This window comes from Oncorhynchus mykiss, chromosome 3, assembly GCF_057628025.1.
Source record: "Oncorhynchus mykiss isolate SJ-2025 chromosome 3, ASM5762802v1, whole genome shotgun sequence".
Taxonomy (NCBI): Eukaryota; Metazoa; Chordata; class Actinopteri; order Salmoniformes; family Salmonidae; genus Oncorhynchus; species Oncorhynchus mykiss.
The window spans coordinates 87,757,148-87,780,163 of record NC_143024.1 but is presented as its reverse complement, the minus strand read 5'-3'; the positions used below and the strand labels follow the sequence as shown (position 1 = coordinate 87,780,163).

The 23,016-nt window shown below is 40.9% G+C and overlaps 1 protein-coding gene across 2 annotated transcripts in view; it reads right to left on the bottom strand.

Annotated features, from left to right (window-relative positions):
* Nucleotides 1-23,016, bottom strand: part of LOC110504803 (anion exchange protein 3) — a 105,407-nt gene that overhangs the window by 68,618 nt on the left and 13,773 nt on the right. For both annotated transcript variants that reach the window (XM_036975226.2, XM_090230417.1), the window contains exon 2: nucleotides 22,151-22,371. In XM_036975226.2, the coding sequence (XP_036831121.2) occupies nucleotides 22,151-22,204 (54 nt within the window). In that variant the 5' untranslated portion in view covers nucleotides 22,205-22,371. The remainder of the gene's footprint in view (nucleotides 1-22,150; nucleotides 22,372-23,016) is intronic.

Genomic DNA, 23,016 nt, shown 5'->3' with positions numbered 1-23,016 from the left:
GGGGACCTATCACTACGGCAACCAACTCAGGGTCGATGTAGCAAAGTGCTGAGAGAGGAAGTGAGGCTAACGCACTGCTGGTCCCTCTACTAACACACTTCTGTCCTTCCTTCATCTGAGAGACAGTCCCAATGCCGGGCTGCGTTTACACAGGAGCCCAATTCTGATATTTTGCCCAATTATCGGCAAACGAGCTGATCTGATTGGTCGAAAGACCAATTAGTGGAAAACAATAGCAGAATTGGGCAGCCTGTCTAAACACAGCTGTAGTTATACAACAAATTTCAAGGCTCCCGAGTGGCGCAGCGTTCTAAGGCACTGCATCTCAGTGCTAGAGGTGTCACTACAGACCCTGGTTCGATTCCAGGCTGTATCACAACTGGCCGTAATTGGGAGTTCCGTAGGGCTGTGCTCACAGACGCCATAATGAGACAAATACAAATCATCTACCAAAGTACATAATCACAGTGGGTTTCTAGAGCTGAGGCGGCCTAACCCTTTAGATCTCATTGGCCTCCAGAGGCTTTGATCTGGGCTTTGAAGTCAAGAAGGGGTCTGTTGTGAGGGTCACAGACTAGAAGTGGGTGGTGTTTGCTAAGGTGATGAAGGACCAACCAACAGGGGTCTGTTCATTTTACTCATTTAGCAGATGCTCTTATGCAGAGTGACTTACAGTATAGAGTAGGGATGCACAATATATCGGTGAACATATCGGGAATCGGCCGATAATAGCTAAAAATGCCAACATCGGTATCAGCCCGATGTCTAGTTTAGCTGACGTCTATATATATATATATATATATATATATATATATATATATATATATATATATATATATATATATATATATATATATATATATATATATAGACGTATATATATATATATATATATATATATATATATATATATATATATATATATATATATATATATATATATATATATATATATATATATAATATATGACGTATTGACGCCTTGTAAAATTTTGCGCTACACGTGCAACACAGCATTCTTAACCTAGCCCACAATGTCTGCTGTGTGGATCGAGCAGTCAACAAGTCGAGCAGTCACTTGAAAGAGTAAGAACATTGCAGAGAGACAACTCAAAGGCGAAATCCATTAACGGCAAGATAATGGAATTCATTGCCCTTGACAATCAACCGTTCTCTGTCGTGGGTGATGTTGGCTTTCGCGACTGGTCGAGCACCGGTACACACTAACGTTACCAAGTGCGCTATTGTTCAGATATTGCCCTACCAGAGTTACACAGGAATAGCGTCACTGCTATGAGCTTCACGACATACTATGGAACGCCGTTTGGGTCTTTGCATGTCAAATAACACTATTTGACAATAACACTATTTGACAATAACACTATTTGACGCGTTAAACAAGCTTTTCATTTGACACGTCAAATAACACACAGTTCTATTATAGTATGTTGGGTGTTCTGAATTTGCACGTGCAAGCCAAGTGCCACCACTACCATCAGTAGCACTCTCAACGCTGTACAAAAAAAGTCTGCAAACAAGCAGACACCGGCCACAAACAATGTGTTTATAATACCGAGTTGGTAATAAAGCATTATTTGTTCGACTGCAACTTCCGGTGTAGTTAGCTAGCTCAATACAACCAGCCAGAAAACAATTACCAGTAGAAACTGCAGTCATTTTCACGATTCTTAGAAATGATTTAGGAATCCTTGTAAGTATTAGCTAGGTAGCCACTTTTTGTTCGCCTATTGAAATTGAACTACAGTACAAGAAAATACATAGCTAGCCAGCTACTTAACCCTGTTGTCCAAAGCTAAGGTTATAAGCAGCCAGCTACTTAACCCTGTTGTCCAAAGCTAAGGTTATAAGCAGCCAGCTAGCTTCATCTGCCTTAGTTAGGCTCAACCGGACCGGTCTATGTGTTAAGCTAGCCACAATAAGGATTAGGCACAATAGTGGAATTTGCGGTTTGCCTTCAAAATAAAAGTACCTATTTGAAAGTGATGCAGAAGGTTACAATTGGTGGAATCATTCCATATTTAGACTAGATCATGTTAAACAAGGTTGGAATGTGAAGCAATGACTGAAGAGTTTACGCAAATATTCGCACTGTAGCACTTATCGCAGGACTGTGACTGTGTGAAATCACCTTCCCAATCAACCTATTGTGTGTATTGACATTCATATTGCACTGTACAGCTTTACCTAAGGATTGGGGATCAATGAAATGGGGGTAACAGTCTACCCAATATATTTTTTCCCAACGTCCTCCTCAGATTTATCAGACTCCAAAACATCCACACAGTATTGTTTTACCTCGGGAATAGTGTTCAATACACATAGGTTGACAATAAATGTGGCTCAATTCACAGTTGTTTCAGAGTCCTGCAAAAAGAGCTACGATGTTAATGTTGTCTGTGTGTCACTGAGTAGACTGATACCCCATGTCGTTGATTCACAATCCATAGGTAAGGCTGTACAGTGAAATAAGTATGCCCCCAATGCAATTCTAAAGTATAATACATCCAGTGTGGTTTTAACAAATATTTGTCAAATTAACAAAAATTCCAACCTCGTTTAGCATGATGTATTCAGCTAAGGCATAATTCTACTATTTGTATTCATTTGCATCACTGTCAATGACATACTTTTATTTTGAAGGCAAACGGCAAAGTCCACGATTGTGGCTAATCTTTATTAAATAAGCTTTTCATTTGACATGTCAAATAACAAACAGTTATGTTAAATCAAATTAAATTGTATTGGTCACATACACATGGTTAGCAGATGTTGAGTGTAGCGAAATGCTTGTGCTTCCAGTTCCAACAATGCAGTAATATCTAACAAGTAATCCAGCAATTCCCCAACAACTACCTAATACACACAAATCTAAAGGGGTGAATGAGAATATGTAAATGTAAGTATATGGATGAGTGATGGCCAAGCAGCATAGGCAAGGTGCTGTAGATGGTATAAAATACAATATATGCACATGATTTGAGTAATGTAAGATATGTAAACATTATTAAAGTGGCACTATTTAAAGCGGCATTGTTTAAAGTGACTAGTGATCCATTTATTAAAGTATCCAGTGTTTGGGTCTCAATACAGTATGTACAGTGGCTTGTGAAATTATTAATCCCCTTGGCATTTTTCCTATTTTGTTGCCTTTCAACCTGGAATTAAAATGGATTTTTGGGGGGTTTGTGTCATTTGATTTACACAACATGTTGAGAGGAATTACGATGTGGGGAACAGAACTCCTCGCAATCAGGTTGGCCCTCGAGGAGTGGTGCCACTGGTTGGAGGGCGCACAACATCCCTTTCTCATCCTAACAGATAATCTTAATCTGGAATATAGAGGTGACAAGAGGTTAAACTCCAGACAAGCCCGCTGGGCTCTCTTCTTCACACGCTTCCATTTTCATGTTACTTACATCCCCGGGAAAGAAAAACGTAAAAGCTGATGCTCTCTAGTGCCAGTTTGACCTTCCTACCATTAACTCAGACCCTACACCCATTCTTCCTTCCTCTTGTATTATGGGACTGGCACAGTGGGAGGTTCACTCTGCCATACAAGAAGCTCTAACCTCAGAACTGGCTCCTCCTGAGACACCAGCTAGTAAGAGGTTCTGTATTTATTTTCTTAGTCAACATTGTGTTCTGTTTCTTTATGGCACCGAAGGAGATGAATCAGAAGAGAAGGATATACTTCAGATGCCCGACAAGGCCCTCATCCCTGTCATTCACAGAAAGAAGAGACGGAGGTATCAAGGACAAAGTTCTGGGTGCCTTGTAAGTAGGTAAGTAGTGTAATTCTCCGGAAATTTTCCATGGGAAGTTAAGCCCTGGAATTTTGTGAATGTTGCTTGAATTCATCAACAAAATGTTTGCTTATAACAGTGAACCTTTGTTGTGGGATACACATGAGGCAATTCTAGGTCTTGTGGCATATTTTGGTTAAACTATCCCCAATTCAATGGAACTGCAACCCTCTGCATGCACAGTACATTCTAACATCACATGTACAGTGCACTCTTCCATCACATGTATAGCTGATTCTCAAGATCTTGCACACTAATGAGATATTACTGAGCCCACACTACTACACTGTCTAAGCCAAGGATTACATGCTTTCTGGTACGTCTTGATTACAATACTGGGTGGGGTGAATATATTTTATATGACATAATTTTATGTTAACTAGTAAATAGTAGCCTACAGCAAACTGTGTTTAAATCATTTCTAACTTGTTAACCTCTCTAGGGTAGGGGGCAGCATTCTGAATTTTGGATGAAAAGCATGCCCAAATTAAACTCGGGCCCATAAGATGATATGCATATAACTGGTAGATTTGGATAGAGAACACTCTAAAGTTTCCAAAACTGTTAAACTAGTGTCTGTGAGTATAACATAACTGATTTAGCAGGCGAAAACCTGAGAAAAATCCATTCAGGAAGTCGTTTTTTGGGGGGTTTTGTAGTTTTCTATTCAATGTCATTACAGTATCCATTGACTTAGGACTCCATTTGCAGTTCCTATGCCTTCCACTAGATGTCAACAGTCTTTAGAAATCGTTTCAGGCTTTTATTCTTATAAATGAGGGAGTAAGACCAGTCTGAACGAGTGGACCCTAACGGGACGCCAAGTTTTTTCAGGCGCATGTGCATTACTCGTTTACCTTTTATATTGACGACGTTATTGTCCGGTTGAAATATTATAGATCATTTAGGCAACAAAAAAAAAACACCTGAGGATTGAATATAAACATCGTTTGACATGTTTCTATGAACTTTACGGATGCAATTTTGATTTTTTTTATCTGATTGTTTTGACTGAGTTTGAGCCTGTGGATTACTGAAGAAAACACGTGAACAAAACTGAGGTTTTTGGATATAAAGAGACTTCATCGAACAAAAGGAACATTTATTGAGTAAATGAATGTCTTCTGATTGCCACCATATGAAGATCAAAGGTAAGGGATTCATTTTCTCTATTTCTGAGATTTGTAACGCTTCTGCTTGACTGGTTAATGTTTGTAATAATTTGTCAACTGGACTATATTCTGGGCTAGGTATGTTCTGGGCTAGGTATGCTTTCGCCGAAAAGCATTTTATAAATATGACACTGGTTGGTTTGACAAGCAGTTAATCTTTAAAACCTATGTAAAATATGTTTTGTTTTCAGAATTTTTTATATGAGCATTTCTGTAATTGAAACTAAACTAATTAAAAACGAATTAAACTTTTGTTATTGACCAAATACTTATTTTCTCCCATAATTTGCAAATAAATTCATTAAAAATCCTACAATGTGATTTTCTGGATTTTTTCTCCTCATTTTGTCTGTCAAAGTTGAAGTGTACCTATGATGAAAATTACAGGCCTCATCTTTTTAAGTGGGAAAACTGGCACAATTGGTGGCTGACTAAATACTATTTTGCCCCACTGTATTAGTGTCACGCCCTGACCTGAGTATTCTTTGTTTTCTTTATATATTTTGGTTAGGTCAGGGTGTGACATGGGTGATGTGTTTTTTACTGTCTAGGGTTTTTTGTAGGTTTATGGGGTTGTTTACCATCTAGGTGTTTATGTATGTCTGTGGTTGCCTAGATTGGTTCTCAATTAGAGGCAGCTGTTCATTGTTGTCTCTGATTGGGAACCATATTTAGGCAGCCATCTTCTCTGGGTATTTCGTGGGTTATTGTCTGTCTAGTTGCCTGTGTCTTCACTGTTTATATATAGTGTCACGTTTTGTAAGTTTGTTTTAGTGTTCTTTCTTCATTAAATATAGAACATGTATTCATATCACGCTGCGCCTTGGTCTCCTCCATTTGATGAACGTGACAATTAGAGTGGCCACCCTTGGCATTTTTCCTATTTTGTTGCCTTACAACCTGGAATTAAAATATATTTTTGGGGGAGGGGTTGTGTCATTTGATTTACACAGTGCCTACCTTTTTGAAGATGCAAAATATTTTTTCTTGTGAAACAAACCAGAAATAAAGACGAAAAAACTTGAGCGTGCATAAACTATTCACCCCCCCCCAAGTTAATACTTTGAAAAGCCACCTTTTGCAGCAATTAGCGCTGCAAGTCTCTTGGGGAATGTCGTCTCTATAAGCTTGGCACATCTAGCCACTGCGATTTTTGCCCATTCTTCAAGGCAAAACTGCTCCTGCTCCTTCATGTGGAATGGGTTCCGCTGGTGTACAGTAAATCTTTAAGTCATACCACAGATTCTCAATTAGATTGAGGTCTGAGCTTTGACTAGGCCATTCCAAGACATTTAAAATGTTTTCCCTTAAACGACTCGAGTGTTGCTTTATCAGTATGCTTAGGGTCATTGTCCTGCCGGAAGGTGAACCTCCGTCCCAGTCTCAAATCTCTGGAAGACAAACAGGTTTCCCTCAAGAATTTCCCTGTATTTAAAGCAACCCATCATTCCTTCAATTTTTATCAGTTTCCCCACAGCATGATGCTGGTGTTCTCGGGGTGATGAGAGGTGTTGGGTTGCGCCAGACATAGCATTTTCCTTGATGGCAAAAATATCAAATTTAGTCTCATCTAACCAGAGTACCTTCTTCCATATGTTGGGGAGTCTCCCACATGCCTTTTGGTGAACACCACATGTGTTTGCTTATTTCTTTCTTTAAGCAATGGCTTTTTTCTGCCACTCAGCCGTAAAGCCCAGCTCTGTGGATTGTACGGCTTAAAAGTGGTCCAATGGACAGATACTCCAATCTCCGCTGTAGAGCTTTGCAGCTCCTTCAGTTTTATCTTTGGTCTCTGTTGCCTCTGATTAATGCCCTTCTTGTCTGGTCTGTGAGTTTTGGTGGGCGGTCCTCTTGGCAGGTTTGTGCTGCCATATTCTTCCCATTTTTTTAAATAATGGATTTATTGGTGCTCTGTTCAAAGTTTCAGATTTTTTTATAACCCAACCCTGATCTGTACTTCTCCACAACTTTGTCCCTGACCTGTTTGGAGAGCTCCTTGGTCTTCATGGTGTCATTTGCTTGGGGCCTCTGGGGCCTTTCAGAACAGGTGCGTGTGTATACATATACTGAGATCATGTGACACAGATTGCACACAGGTGGACTTTATTTAACTAATCATGTGATTTCTGAAGATAATTGTTTGCACCAGATCTTATTTAGGGGCTTCAAAGCAAAGGGGGTGAATACATATGCACGCACCACTTTTCCTTTTTAAAATGTTTTTCTTTAACTTCACCAATTTGGACTATTTTGTGTATGTGCATTACATGAAATTCAAATAAAAATCCATTTAAATTAAAGGTTTTTAATGCAACAAAATATGAAAAATGCCAAGGAGGTGAATACATTTGCAAGGCACTGTACCTAAATTACCTCGACTAACTGGTGCCCCCACACATTGACTCTGTACCGGTACCCCCTGTATATAGCCTCCACATTGACTCTGTACCGGTACCCCCTGTATATAGCCTCCACATTGACTCTGTACCGGTAACCCCTGTATATAGCCTCCACATTGACTCTGTACCGGTACCCCCTGTATATAGCCTCCACATTGACTCTGTACCGGTACCCCCTGTATATAGCCTCCACATTGACTCTGTACCTGTACCCCCTGTATATAGCCTCCACATTGACTCTGTACCGGTACCCCCTGTATATAGCCTCTACATTGACTCTGTACCTGTACCCCCTGTATATAGCCTCCACATTGACTCTGTACCGGTACCCCCTGTATATAGTCTCCACATTGACTCTGTACCGGTACCCCCTGTATATAGCCTCGCCATTGTTATTCTACTGCTGCTATTTAACTATTTGTTACTTTTATTTTCAGTTTTTTACTTAACACATTTTTCTTAACTTCTTAAAGCATTATTGGTTAAGGGCTTGTATAAGCAAGCAGTTCACCTGTTATATTTGGCGCATATGACACAAACAATTGATTTGAAGTGTGTGTGTCTGTGTGTCAGTCAGGGTTTGGTTATTTTTAAGCATGACAGTGACACTCTGGATGTGGTCTTTCTTCTTTGAGTTACCCTGACACAGAACATGACTGGATGCCATCCCTCAAATCTGTACTGATGTCTTTACGCTACAGGCTAATGTCCAAAAAACTACTGGAGATGCTTCACTCTACAAGGTCTGAGTAGAATCTCCTGGGGTCCAGGAATTTTTTTAAACAAGTTAATTTTTTCACTTGACCAATTTGGACTATTTTGTGTACGTTTATTACATGAAATCCAAATAAAAATGTATTTAAAAATGTTGTAATGCAACAAAATAAGAAAAAAACAGCAAGAGGGGTGAATACTTTTGCAAGGCACTGTATCAATACATACACACAACATATTCCGGGCCTTCCTTTCACACCGATGCATTTCCTAATGAAGCCGGTGACGGAGGTGGTTAGCTCATCGATGATATCGAAGTGTGATATTGATGCTATCGTCAAGATAGTATGTTCATATGAGTAGAATACTGTACTGTCAAGCTCACTAACACAGATGATCTCTCTGTAAAATCAAAGTAATTCAAATCAAATTGGTCACATACACATGGTTAGCAGATGTTATTGCGAGTGTAGTGAAATGCTTATGCTTCTAGATCCGACAGTGCAGCAGTATCTAACAGGTAATATCTAACAATGCCACAACAAAACCCAATACCTAACAAATTCCACATCAAAACCTAATAATACACAGATTCTAGTAAAGGAATTGGATGAGAATATCTAAGTATAAAATATATGGATGAGCAGTGACAGAGGAATTCCCTGTTCTTCTGGGTGTCCACAACTGTAACTACACATTTCCTACTTGCTCTGTTTTGGACTCAAGGTGCTGGCACACCGCCATACATACGGCACAAAAAAAGTCAGATTGGTGTGATTCACTTTTCTGTTTGATTAATGTTTTGTCCAGTTTGACATGTTCAAACTGCATTCATCGGGTTGAGACAATGTGCAAGTGTCTTTACTGTTCAGGCACACAAGCATGTGTTCTAAATCTCTGCTTCAACTGAGAAAAGGACACCTGTAAACAAGCAAAAGCACAACTTTGAAGTATATTGCTTTTGACAACTATCTATACTCAACACAAACATGTGGGCCTGAACAGTGCCGTCTTTTCGGCACACACATTTTATCTGTCCATTGTATGAATGGCAATTGAGCGCAGTAAAAAGGTTATGGATTGCATTTACATTTGTTAAACAAGCAAGACAAACAAGAATGGATGGCGCTGGGAATTCAGGAGAGGCCTACAGATGTGTTTGTACTCTCTTCAATAGGGCTCTGAGTAAACTGCAGACAGAAGACTGCAGGCTGTGCCAGATAAGAGGTGAGAGTACACATACAGCTAGCAGACTTCTCCATTCCCACAGCTGGTCTTCTGGAACCTATATAACATGTTCTTCCATCCAACATCACCAGTTAACAATGATCCATCTTGGGCACACATTTACCTAATCCAAGTATGTGGTCACAATGTGCCCTCTCCCCCCCCGCACATGCTAGCGTGGGTGAACCTGCGTTTGTTCACACGGCCGTAATGTCTGTGTTTGATGTTGCCTTGTGTATATGTGTCAGCCTGCCATGTACTGTACATCACCATTGCAAACCCAGTCCCAGCTGGTTCCTGGGGATAGGGCATGTGGTTCATTTAACCCCCCCTGTTGCTATCCCTCACCCATCTGCAAGTTCTGCAGGCTCTAGTTTTGTCTAATCTTATTGTCCAATTGTGTGGTCCAGTGCTTCAAGGAAAGACCTAGTTAAGCTGCAGCTGGTCCAGAACAGAGTGACACATTTTGCTCTTAATTGTAGTTCCAGTAATTGTAGTTCCAGTAGTGAGCTACATGGTAAAACAGTAGTGTGTAGTTCCAGTAGTTAATTACAAATTTTACAGTGTAGCTAACGACTGAAAATATTACCACGTTTGACTATAATTTAAACTACCACTAAGCTACACCATCGCACGCTAAGGTGGAGCCTATGTCTCTTTTGGTTAAGCTTGACTGCTCTTTCAACCTTCACCTCAGCTAGGGTGAGGTGGGCTACACTGTAAAAAATGAGCCACGGGCTTAGTAAATATTGCAAAAGAAAATAATAGATTTTTACTTCAAATATTACGTTTTTGGTTTTACTTACAGTTTTGAATACATTTATTTATATATGTGTTGAAAGACTGGCATTTGCAAATAAAAAATCCAAGGTAATGTGCTGCTAAATTTGAACAAATATTTCTAAGTCACAACTTAAAAATATCATATTCAAATTATTATTATGTTGGACTGACATGCTAGATCTAGTTATGAACTTCAATTGTGCTCGGAACATTTCAACGGACATCGTCTTGATCATTCTCCTCTGGAACGGCCATGTGGCAGGTAAGGACCAAATTATCACTTGGAATCTAGTTGTTTCGATCGCTCTCCACATATTTTAGAAGAAATGTCAGAAATATTGGAAATATTGGTGGAAAACGTTAAATAATATTCGAAAAGCCTTTAGCTAGCTATATTGCCAGAGTACGTTTATATATTTTCACGTTGATAAGCTAGCTAGTTAACGGCCATGATGTCTGTATAGTTAGCTCGTGGTGGGCATGCTACTACCTAGTTAACGGACGTGATGTCTGTATAGTTAGCTCGTGGTGGGCATGCTACTAGCTAGTTAGCAACCAAATGGATTGAACACGTTAGGCAACAAAAAGTTAACACGGAATTCCGGAAAATAAAACAGCACAGTAACACCACAAAAATACATAGGGTATACTGTATGTATTTAGTTGCCGGTATTAAATGCAATTATTTGTATAACATATTATAGTGCAACACCAGCCAGGAAAGAAGACACATTGTGATCCGTGGCCTTCATATACCTCAGTGAGAGGGTTGAAGACCTTATTACAGAATACAAGGTAAAGGTTTTTATTTTTGTATCCTTCTTTATCTCGAAATGAGGCATCTTCCTTTGTTTCCCTCTCCTCAAGATGCACAGATAATGTAACAGCCTAATCTGTTATTTCTTAATTTTTTCACTCCGGATGCTGACGACACCATGATCCGAGAGGACCTCGTTCAGCATGTGATGAAGGTGTTCACTGTGAAGTATCTGCACAAGAATATAGAGCATACGATCTGCATCGAAGGAGCATAGGTCCTGGCTGGTATTCACAGTATTGCACAGTCATGTACCTTGCTTTTGGGCCTCATCTATTGCTTAAATCTAAGGTACCCCAAGAACTGAAAGATGCCTTTGAGGTGTTCCAAAAACTATTCTTGGAACTTGATGATCTCAGGACCTCCCCACGCGTCCAAGCTCTAAAGATGAAGTTACTTGTTTTCAGAGATATCTAAAGATATCTATGAGAAATCTCAAAGGGCCACTCACAAACTGTGGTCTAAACCCTACTTAGAAAGCTGAAAAGCTAGATGCTAGGTGGTATAGGAGCTACAGTTTACATGATGCTCTTTTTCAGGTGAAGTTATACGAGACATTGTCAATTCCTGTTTTAAAAAACAGCTTTGTTTTAAAACGTACTTCATATGCACTAGTGGATTTCTGAGATTATTTGTAGTCAGGTACAAGCTATCTGGATGTAACTTTACCTAAGGAGGCAAGGTGGAGGTATACCCAGAATATTAATCCTGTCAAAATAATATGTCCATATGGGCTTCACTTGTGGAGTCAGGTTTAAGGGACAATTTGGCATATATTTTGTAACAAAATGTGCAATGTATGTTTTGAAAACCCATGTTTTGATTAATCTAAAACAGTTTGAATGAGGTTGTATCCTCATTTTGTCCTATGTGTAAAGTCTAGATACATTGTTAATTTACGTTTCTGTTAAAGTATTGCTTTGTTAAGGGGCACACAGACCACCAGAGAATTCTTGCCAAAATGTACAAAATGTGAGGTCAAAGTGCTAATCCCAAACTATCACCTAAACTTTATGCAGGTGTGAAGATCTGAAATTATTTGTAGTCTGGTGCAAGCTATCTGGATGCAACTTTACCTAAGGAGGCAAGGTGGAGTTATACCCAGAATTCTTACAGATTACAAAATAATGAACTCTCCACAAATGCTAAAAGAGTAGGGTTTAAGGGGCAATTTGAGATTGAAGTTTGAAGAAAACCTTTATTCAAAATTAAAAAGGTGTTGAAGTTGAAAACCGATTCTTTTTGCATATTCCCTTGTATAGAAATATATATTTTTTTTGGTAAATTATTCCAAGTATATTGAGGTAACTATTTGTTTTTTTAAGTATAGTTGTGAGTATATATTTAATTAGTAGGAAAACAACTTAAATACATTTTACTAACCTGAGTACCATACTTAACTGAGCAAAAAACATAGAATATCAATTACGATACTGAATAAATTCAGCAAATTAAACAAACAATATTAGTTCTGTAACTGATTACATTAGGTATATCAAACTTATAAAACATTAGCTCTGGGACTTGAAGGACTTCAGCAGGTCAAAAGAACTGTACTGAACCTGATCAAATTAAGTTGAATGAAAGCAATTTGAGATCCAGTTGTATGCACTTAATATATTTGAGTTTTAAATGCACTAAAAGCAAAGTATGTTATACTTAAAATATCCTCCTTGTTGGATTTACTTAAAAGGTTGATGCAAATAGTTACCTAGATTTTTTTTAAGTAAAAGGGGCACAATATATTTTACAGTGTGAGGTGGTATAGTTTGGGGTGGATGAGGTGAGGTGATATTTTATTAGGATGCCCATTAGCTGTTGCAAAAGCAGCAGCTACTCCTCCTGGGGTCCACACAAAACATGAGTGGTGTAGCTAACTACTGGAACTACACACTACTGTTTTACCATGTAGCGGTGTAGCCAATTACTGGAACGACAAACTACTTTTTTAGCTCAAATAAAATATGGGTGAAGGAGCGGCAGGTATCCTTGTGGTTAGAGCGTTGGGCCAGTAACCGAAAGGTTTGCTAGATCGAATCCCTGAGCTGACAAGGTAAAAAAATCTGTCATTCTGCCCCTGAACAAGGCAGTTAACCCACTGTTCCTAGGCTGTTATTGTGAATAAGAATTTGTTCTTAACTGACTTGCCTAGTTAAATAAAAAGGTTAAAAATAAAATATTATTAACATCTCAGGTAAGCAGCACTGGGCATTCTTCCATCCAACTTTTACATAGCTAGTAGCTCCTACGATTCAGTGTCATTCATAACATTCTAAGAAATTGCATACATACCGTAGAATGATAAATCATGCAATTATTATTATTTACGCTAATCAAAAGCATGTAGCTACAAACGCCTGTTCTCGCCACTGTCAGTTGAATTAATCTAACTTTCTTTCATGGCAACTCATAAGCAGGCCATGTCATATTTGTTTCATAGTCAATATATAATCATATTTCATGACATGTAATGAACAACCACAATAACAGTCTGGTGTTAAACTTTCTGCATTGTATTGACGTATCCTGAAAATGACATCTGTTGCTTTAGAGTGAATGGTCATATCTCAGTTATTGTTTTCATATCTACAATAAATAAGCTATTTTCTTTACTTTCAGATAGCGAGCTGATCAAGGGGTCAGGTACACTCCGATAGGTGTCTGCATCACATACAGTTCTACATCTTCTACACATGCATCTTCTATTGACATTATCTTCTATTGTTTGTCCTCATATGTCTGTCTTTCAGCATAAAGCACTCTATAGCCAAGTGTGGACACCTGGTGAGACTACACACACACACACACACACACAATACCAGTCTCTCTCCTTCACTTCATCCCCCTTCTCCCTAAATCCTCTAGGTTATATCAGCTGTGTTGGTGAACCCCTCCCGCATCTGAACTGGCTGACACAGACGGCACAGCGTGATCATAGGTGAGAGGTCACTTGGTCGGGTCAACAGGAAGTATTATTAAAAGAGATGCTTTACATTGAAATACAGATAGAGATGTAGTCGTCCCAGAGTTAATGATCCAAGGTCAGTTTTGCATTTCACCTCCTGATGACTGGCCATGTTAGAATAAAAAAGAAACAGGCTTAATCATGCATCCATCTGTCTCTCGTCTGCAGGTATGTTTTGATGTGCGAGAGGAAGCCAGTCCCGTCATCGCCACCTCACCAGCTCTTAAAATAACTTTCGGGCCAACTGGGGGCCCAGTTAAAATAACCTTCGGGCCAACTGGGGGCCCAAGGCTGGTTAGGAGACACCACATAATTGTGATTAACGGAGAGAATATTAGGGTACCACTGTAATTCATTAATCATATGCTGTCTGCCGCTGTTCTTACCTCTTTCCCTTTTCTGTCTTCTACACCTCTCTCCCCACCTCATCTTTCTTCCTCATTTGATAATGCACACCGTAAGTGTGTGTGTGTGTGTGTGTGTGTGTGTGTGTGTGTGTGTGTCTGGCTGTGTGAGTGTGTCTCTGGCTGTGTGAGTCTGCACTGATCATTCTTGTCATGTCTGAGTGTGTCTCTGTCTGTTTGAGTGTGTGTGTGCGCGTAGAGAGAGAGAGAGATCGATCATGTGTGGCCTGCTCAGGCCAGAATATTGCAGCCGAGTGGTTCAGTAGTTACAGTTCTAAACATATTGAGGAATTATGTAAGAATGCAGAGACCCCATATATAAATACACAACATACAATCTTTCGCTGAGACAGTGGTAATGAGGGATTCTGCCAGACATACAGTGCATTCAGAAAGTATTCAGATCCCTTGACTATACAGCCTTATTCTAAAATGGATTAAATTGTTTTTCTTCCAGCATCAAATCTACACACAATACCCCATAATGACATCACAATACCCCATAATGACATCACAATACCCCATAATGACAAAGAAAAAACGTGTTTTTAGAAATGTTTGCAAATGTATATAAAAAATAAATATCACATTCACCTTGTCCTCCAGCCGGCAAATCGAATGCTGTGATGTTTTTACTGTTAACGACCTATTGGATGGAAACCTAGCTGAGTGGTGGGCACAAATTAAACTTCAGAGCTTGCCAGAGTGATTTTGAGCGAGCACAACTGCATTTCCGCACACAGTAAATTAATTTGAGAGAAGACATTTTTTGTTAGCCTGACTCAGAAATTACTGCACTCTCACAAATACGCCGCATCGCCACATGGATGTTTTCTCTCCCTCTCACTCCAATTTTCAAAAATCAATTTTCCTCTCACAAATGCTTACTATAATTGAATAATAGGAGGAAATTCTAGCCAATGAACATAGCCTGTAGCAGACCAACTGAAATGCAATTGGTCAGGTTTTTGGACCTTTTGGTTAGCTAGTTTCTCTACTGAAAAACTAACCAACTAGCAAGCTAATCAAAAAAGAAAGTAGTTATTTGGTATTCTGTTATTAAAGAAGGCTATTGATGAGGTAAGCTAAGTTAACATCAACTATCTAGGAAGCTAACGTTTGATTTTTTTTTTTCACCTTTATTTAACCAGGTAGACTAGTTGAGAACAAGTTCTCATTTGCAACTGCGACCTGGCCAAGATAAAGCATAGCAGTGTGAACAGACACATGGAGTAAATAATTAACAAGTCAATAACACAGTAGAAAAAAAAGGGGAGTCTATATACATTGTGTGCAAAAGGCATGAGGAGGTAGGCAAATAATTACAATTTTGCAGATTAACACTGGAGTGATAAATGATCAGATGGTCATGTACAGGTGTGCAAAAGAGCAGAAAAGTAAATAAATAAAAACAGTATGGGGATGAGGTAGGTAAAAATGGGTGGGCTATTTACCGATAGTCTATGTAACTTTTACTTAGTTTTTGTTTAGTTACAATAAATAAGAATGACTTCAAACCATTTCTCTCTCTCCGTCCCTCTTTCCATGCAGGTCCACTGGCACTAATATGTGGTAGTGAAGTTGTTTTCTCCTCATCTGACAGAGACAGGAGATACATTCCAAGTAGGTTACCTTGGCTCTTCTCTATGCACAGCACTCTGGGGACTTCCTGCAGGTAACCATGACATCCACCAATCATCCCCCTAAATGAATCATTAGTGGTACCGAGAGTTCCTCTAATTTCTTGGACACTGTATGAAGACATTGTGCCATAGGACATTTGTCACGTAGAGAAGATGATGACCAGCTGCTGTCTATTTGTTAGAGAATATGATTCTATTCAGAGGATGGTTCTATACTGAATGTATGTGATAGTCATTGCTAAACAATATGAGTAGTGTGGATAAGGGATGAAGTGAACCTATAGGAGGATAGCTCTTCACGAGGTGGGTTGGATATGAAATGACAGCAGGCTGTTCAATACTGAGCCATGCTGACTGACAAGTTGTGTGGATTGGTACAGGGCAACTCCACAATAACAGAGTGAGTTGTCTTGAGACTGTATGTATGTCAAACAAACCAATGATTGCAAATTATTTAAAGTAGTTCTTGTGCATAGAGTTGTATGGTTTTTCCACTTGGAAATCATTGGTTTTTGTCGGACATACAGTACATTTTAAAGTGAAAAATCTGAGCATCAGCGTCATTCTGTACCATTGAATTGCACTACAGCTGGGCTCAGTCCCACATTGCATGTTATCGCTTATTTGGCAAAATTATTATCCATAGGTTCCTCTTTAGATACAGCCTTAAAATTGACTGTTAAATTGATGTTAAAACATTTCAACTCCAATTGAAATCTGACATCTTGTTTTCCTCCCTCTCTCACTCCAGTTGTTCTCAGAAGACAGGTCAGTGTGTGTAGAGAACACGTTTTACCTGGTGGAGTCAGGTTTCTACTTCATCACCCTGGACCACGACACCATCGAGGCAGAGGACGGAAGGTTTAGTGAGTCCGCAATCTTATGCCTAACACCAGCTATACCCAAACAAGGGTACGCACAATGCCGTCAGGGTACACCAAATAAAATGTTGATTCACATTTTCAAACAGTCCATTTTGATTTCCCAACGGGGCTATACATTTGGGTGATGTTTTTTTCTCGACTGAGAAGCCTCGTTTCACTGCCAAAAATACAATTAAACCATCTAGTGTTCAGCAAAATAACAAACAAAAGCCATGACAGGGAGACATAGTGGAGTGGTAATGCGAGTCCCGACGCCAATTGGGTACCCTGCAGCATCTACCGAGAGGCTCTTGGGTACCCTGCAGCATCTACCGAGAGGCTCTTGGGTACACTGCAGCATCAACCGAGAGGCTGTTGGGTACACTGCAGCATCTACCGAGAGGCTGTTGGGTACTCTGCAGCATCTACCGAGAGGCTCTTGGGTACCCTGCAGCATCTACCGAGAGGCTCTTGGGTACCCTGCAGCATCTACCGAGAGGCTCTTGGGTACCCTGCAGCATCTACCGAGAGGCTCTTGGGTACCCTGCAGCATCTACCGAGAGGCTCTTGGGTACCCTGCAGGATCTACCGAGAGGCTCTTGGGTACCCTGCAGCATCTACCGAGAGGCCGTTGGGTACCCTGCAGCATCTACCGAGAGGCCGTTGGGTACCCTGCAGCATCTACCGAGAGGCCGTTGGGTACCCTGCAGCATCTACCGAGAGGCTCTTGGGTACCCTGCAGCATCTACCGAGAGGCTGTTGCTGCCAAGGTAATGCCTGGCAGCTTGAAAGACGTTTTGGACACTAAAGTGAAAATGGTTAACTTTGTTGAAGCAAAGGCCCTGAACTCTCGTGTATTTTCTGCATTATGCAATGATATGGGCAGCAACCATGTAAAGCTTTTACAACATACAGAAGTGTGCTGGTTATCAAGGGGGAAAGTGTTGACACTTACAAAAAAAAAATTGAGACAAGCTTTCTTTACTGACCATAATTTTCACTTGTCTAACTGCTTGCATGACGACTAGTTTCTCACATGACTTGCCTATCTGGTGTTTTTTCCTCACCTGAATGATCTGAATCTAGGATTACAGGGACTCTCCGCAACTATATCCAATGTGCTGGACAAAATGAGGCTATGACTAAGAAGTTGGCGTTCTTCTCTGTCTGCATTAACAAGGACGACACATAGGTCTTTCCATCATTTTATGATTGTTTGTGTGCAAATTAACTCATGTTTATGGACAATGTCAAATGTGATATGTGAGCTGGGTGCACAATTATGCAGGTTTTCCCGAAATGAAAAACACAAACAACTGGATTCGTTATCCCTTTCATGCCCTGCCTCCAGTCCACTTACCGATATCTGAACAAGAGAGCCTCATTGAAATTGCAACAAGAGGTTCTGTGAAATGTAATTTAATCAGAAGCCACTGACAGATTTCTGGATGGGGCTGCGCTCAGAGTATCCGATCTTGGCATTTCACGCTGTTAAAACACTGATGCCCTTTGCAACCACGCACCTATATGAGAGTGGATTCTCTGCCCTCACGAGCATGAAAACTAAATACAGGCAAAGCGGAAAATGATTTAAGACTGAGACTCTCTCCAATACAATCCAACATTGCAGAGTTATGTGCATCATTTCAAGCACACCCTTCTCATTAACCTGTGGTGAATTACTCACCATTTCTGATGAGCAAATAAGGTTTCATATGTAAGATGGCTAAATAAAGAGCAAAATGATTGTTTATTATATTATTATTTGTGCCCTGGTCCTATAAGAGCTCTGTGTCAATTCCCACGAATATGGGAAAGACCTTTAAACAGGTCAACATTGACAAGGCAGGAGGGCCAGATGGATTACCAGGACGTGTACTCCGAGCATGCGCTGACCAACTGGCAAGTGTCTTCACTCTCATTTTCAACCTCTCCCAGTCTGAGTCTGTAATACCTACATGTTTCAAGCAGACCACCATAGTCCCTGTGCCCAAGAACACTAAGGTAACCTGCCTAAATGACTACTGACCCGTAGCACTCACATCTGTGGCCATGAAAAACCTTTGAAAGGCAGGTCATGGCTCTAATCAACATCATTATCCCAGAAACCCTAGACCCACTCCAATTTGCATACCTCACCAACAGATCCACAGATGATGCAATCTCTATTGCACTCCAGACTGCCCTTTCACACCTGGACAAAAGGAACACCTATGTGAGAATGCTGTTCAATGACTACAGCTCAGCGTTCAACACCATAGTTCCCTCAAAGCTCCTCACGAAGCTAAGGATCCTGGGACTAAACACCTCCCTCTGTAACTGGATCCTGGACTTCCTGACGGTCTGCCCCCAGGTGGTAAGGGTAGGTAACAACACATCCGCCACGCTGATCCTCAACACGGGGGCCCCGCAGGGGTGCGTGCTCAGTCCCCTCCTGAACCCACTGTTCACTCATGACTGCACAGCCAGGCATGACTCCAACACAATCATTACGTTTGCTGATGACAACAGCGGTAGGCCAAATCACCAACAATGATGAGACAGCCGATAGGGAGTAGATCAGAGACCTGACGGTGTGGTGCAAGGACAACAACCTCTCCCTCAACGTGATCAAGACAAAGGAGATGATTTTGGACTACAGGAAAAGGAGGACCGAGCACACCCCCATTGTCAACGACAGGGCTGTAGTGGAGCAAGTTGAGAGCTTCAAGTTCCTTGGCATCCACATCACCAACAAACTATCATGGTCCAAGCACACCAAGACAGTCGTGAAGAGGGCACGACAAAACCTATTCCCCCTCAGGAGACTGAAAATACTTGTCATGGGTCCTCAGATCCTCAAAAGGTTTTACAGCTGCACCATCAAGAGCATCCTGACCGGTTGCATCACTGCCTGGTATGCCAACTGCTCGGCCTACGACCGCAAGGCACTACAGAGGGTAGTGTGTACGGCCCAGTACATCAAGCTTCCTGCTATTTAGGATCTCTATACCAGGTGGTGTCAGAGGAAGGCCCCCTAGTCATAGACTGTTCTCTCTGCTACCGCACGGAAAGCGGTATCGGAGTGCCAAGTCTAGGTCCAGGAGGCTCCTAAATAGCTTCTACCCTCAAGACTTCTGAATAGCTTCTACCCCCCATAAGACTTCTGAATAGCTTCTACCCCCCATAAGACTTCTGAACAGTTAATCAAAGGGCTACCCAGACTATTTGCATTCCCCCCCCCCCCCCCCTCTGGAACGCTGCTGCTACTCTGTTATTTTCTATGCATTGTCACTTTAATAACTCTACCTACATGTACTTATTACCTCAATTACCTAGACACCGGTACCCCCTGTATATAGCCCCGCTATTGTTATTTATTGCTGCGCTTGAATGATTTGTTATTCTTATCCCTTACCTTAACCTTACCTTATCAAAAAAGTGTTAGGTATTTTCTTAAAACTGCATTGTTGGTTAAGGGCTTGTAGGTAAGCATTTCACTGTAAGGTCTACACACCTGTTGTATTCGGCACATGTGACAAATTAAATTTTATTTGACTTACCGCTAGCAGCATTTTAGCCAAATGATATAAGGAACTGGCAACTCGTTATCATTCTGAGTAATAAGGTAGGCCACTTGATTTCAACATCTGAACAAAGTGGACAGGTTAACATGCTTTTCAAACAGTTGGAGACAGACAGAAAGTTGTGTTCATAACAATTAAACTGTTCAACCTTGTTAGCTAGCGAATAGAGCCAAGTTGGCTAAACATAAAATATAAAGATGAATTGGCTAAAAATCACTAACACGTGGGCTTGTGATTTTCTATAGCCTGCTACAAGAAGCTAGTCATTATTTTTTTTTTTTTTCTGGGTTCGCGCCCAGGCTTTGTCGTAACCGGCCGCGACCGGGAGGTCCGTGGGGCGACGCACAATTGGCCTAGCGTCGTCCGGGTTAGGGAGGGTTTGGCAGGTAGGGATGTCCTTGTCTCATCGCGCACCAGCAACTCCTGTGGCGGGCCGGGCGCAGTGCGCGCTAACCAAGGTTGCCAGGTGCACGGCGTTTCCTCCGACACATTGGTGCGGCTGGCTCCCGGGTTGGATGGCTACCGGGCTGGCTACCGGGTTGTATCGGAGGACGCATGACTTTCAACCTTCGTCTCTCCCGAGCCCGTACAGGAGATGTAGCGATGAGACAAGATAGTAGCTACTAAAACAATTGGATACCACGAAATTGGGGAGAAAAAGGGGTAAAATAAAAAAATATATATAAAAAAGTTTGTCATTACTGAATGACTAATGAATGTGTATCTGAAAGACAGATCAGTAAATATTGCAAAAGAACTCTGGTTAAACTATTTTGAAAAAAAATTTGCATGACCTTTAATTGTACAACAACGTTAGAGAGAACATTAAAAAATTCTCTCTCTCATATATACACACACACACACACACACACATTCTGCTGCAGTCACAAAAGATTCATTTAGAAATAGCTTGGGAGCAACTACAGTTGACTGACTAGCCTATATTCTACTGAATGTTCCTCCTGCTCAAAGCCAGAATACAGCCTTCATTATCTTGTTTACATTCCATTCAAAGGAAATGGAGACATCAGGTCAATCATTGACAGGTCATTTTGTTCTGCTTTCCTTTCATGTAGAAATGTCACAAACAGTTGGGAGATTAAAGAACTTGCAAGCTAAAGGAAATCCTTGATACAGTAGCTCACTGTATGCATGTCATTGATGTCTATTTACCACTGACCTTACAGGACAAAATCCCATAGAGACATTCAGCAGTGCCAGCATACCTACAGTATATCTATCCGTACACACACACACACTTTCTCCTCAGTGAGTAGTCGCAAATGTCATAGTGCATCTCACATGGCTTGGCATGAAACTGCACTACTGGTGGTTGCTTAGGAGACGCCGTAGCAACCCAGTCTAATCAGGGATATTTAAGTCAATCTACTTCACAACCTGAATTCTGTTGCCTTTTTCCAAATGTTTTTCAAATTTCTGCTCTGGGTATGACTTTATGGTAAGCTGGACTTCAGACAAAAAGGCAACAATTGAAATCGTGACTGATGAGTAAGAACTTGTTCAGTACACAAACTAGTGCTGTGTTTAGAGGGATATGTCGTGTTGCCAGAAAAGCAACTGGTTTGCATCCCTGCTGGGTGTCTGTGCAGTTGGGTAGCTGACCTGTGAGCTCATCTGCCTGTTTCCCTGTTGAGTTCCCAGTTGACTTGTATCTATGTTTCAGGTATTAGGGATGTTTACTCCTTCTATTGAGAGCTGCGAAATAAATTTCCTCTTGAAGGAAAATCAACATAATCAATAAATCAATCTTACCTGATGCAGGTTGATCAACACATCCTTGGCAGGGCCATGGCCTCCTGCAGCCATGGGGCCGGGGTCTGGGAGTGGGGAGGGGGTGGGGGGGGGGCTAGGTGTGGTTGGGGGGGGCAGAGGGGTGGGTGGACTTGGGAGGAGAGTAGCTAGACCTTGAGGACTGGGGATCAGCCCTTCTCTTTCACAGTGGGGGTTCCAGGAAGCCTGTGGGGTGGCATAACCTGTGTAGGCAAGAGAGAGAAGTGAGAGGTAGGTGGTGAGGGAACCTTGTTTAGCTTGGAAATAGGTCAACTGACACACACACACACACACACACACACACACACACAACCCAACCATAACTCCAGCTGTAACCCTAACCATAACTCTTGATTTGCCTATATTAGCACTTATAACTTAATAAATTACAATATTGATTTAGTATATATTTATTTAAGGGTATACATATTTAGAGGTTGATCCTGTGGTGGTCTCTTCTCACAACAACAAGGCCTTATATTGGGCTTTATAGCCACAGCTCCTGAACATTTGGACCCACCTGTGACCCTTTACAAACACTACTGAGCACTTTTTGTTGATTCTGGTAGTTTGGACTTTGCTGTGGGACCCCCCACATACAGTCTTAACAGCCTGTAGAAGTGTTATTGTTTTAACTAGAAGTTTATCAAACCTATGGGCCCGTGCACCCTGTCCCACTTGTGGGTAAGATACCTCAGTTCCCTTACCTTTTTTTTATTTTTTATTTATTTTTTATTTCACCTTTATTTAACCAGGTAGGCTAGTTGAGAACAAGTTCTCCTTTGCAACTGCGACCTGGCCAAGATAAAGCATAGCAGTATGAGCAGAAAACACAGAGTTACACATGG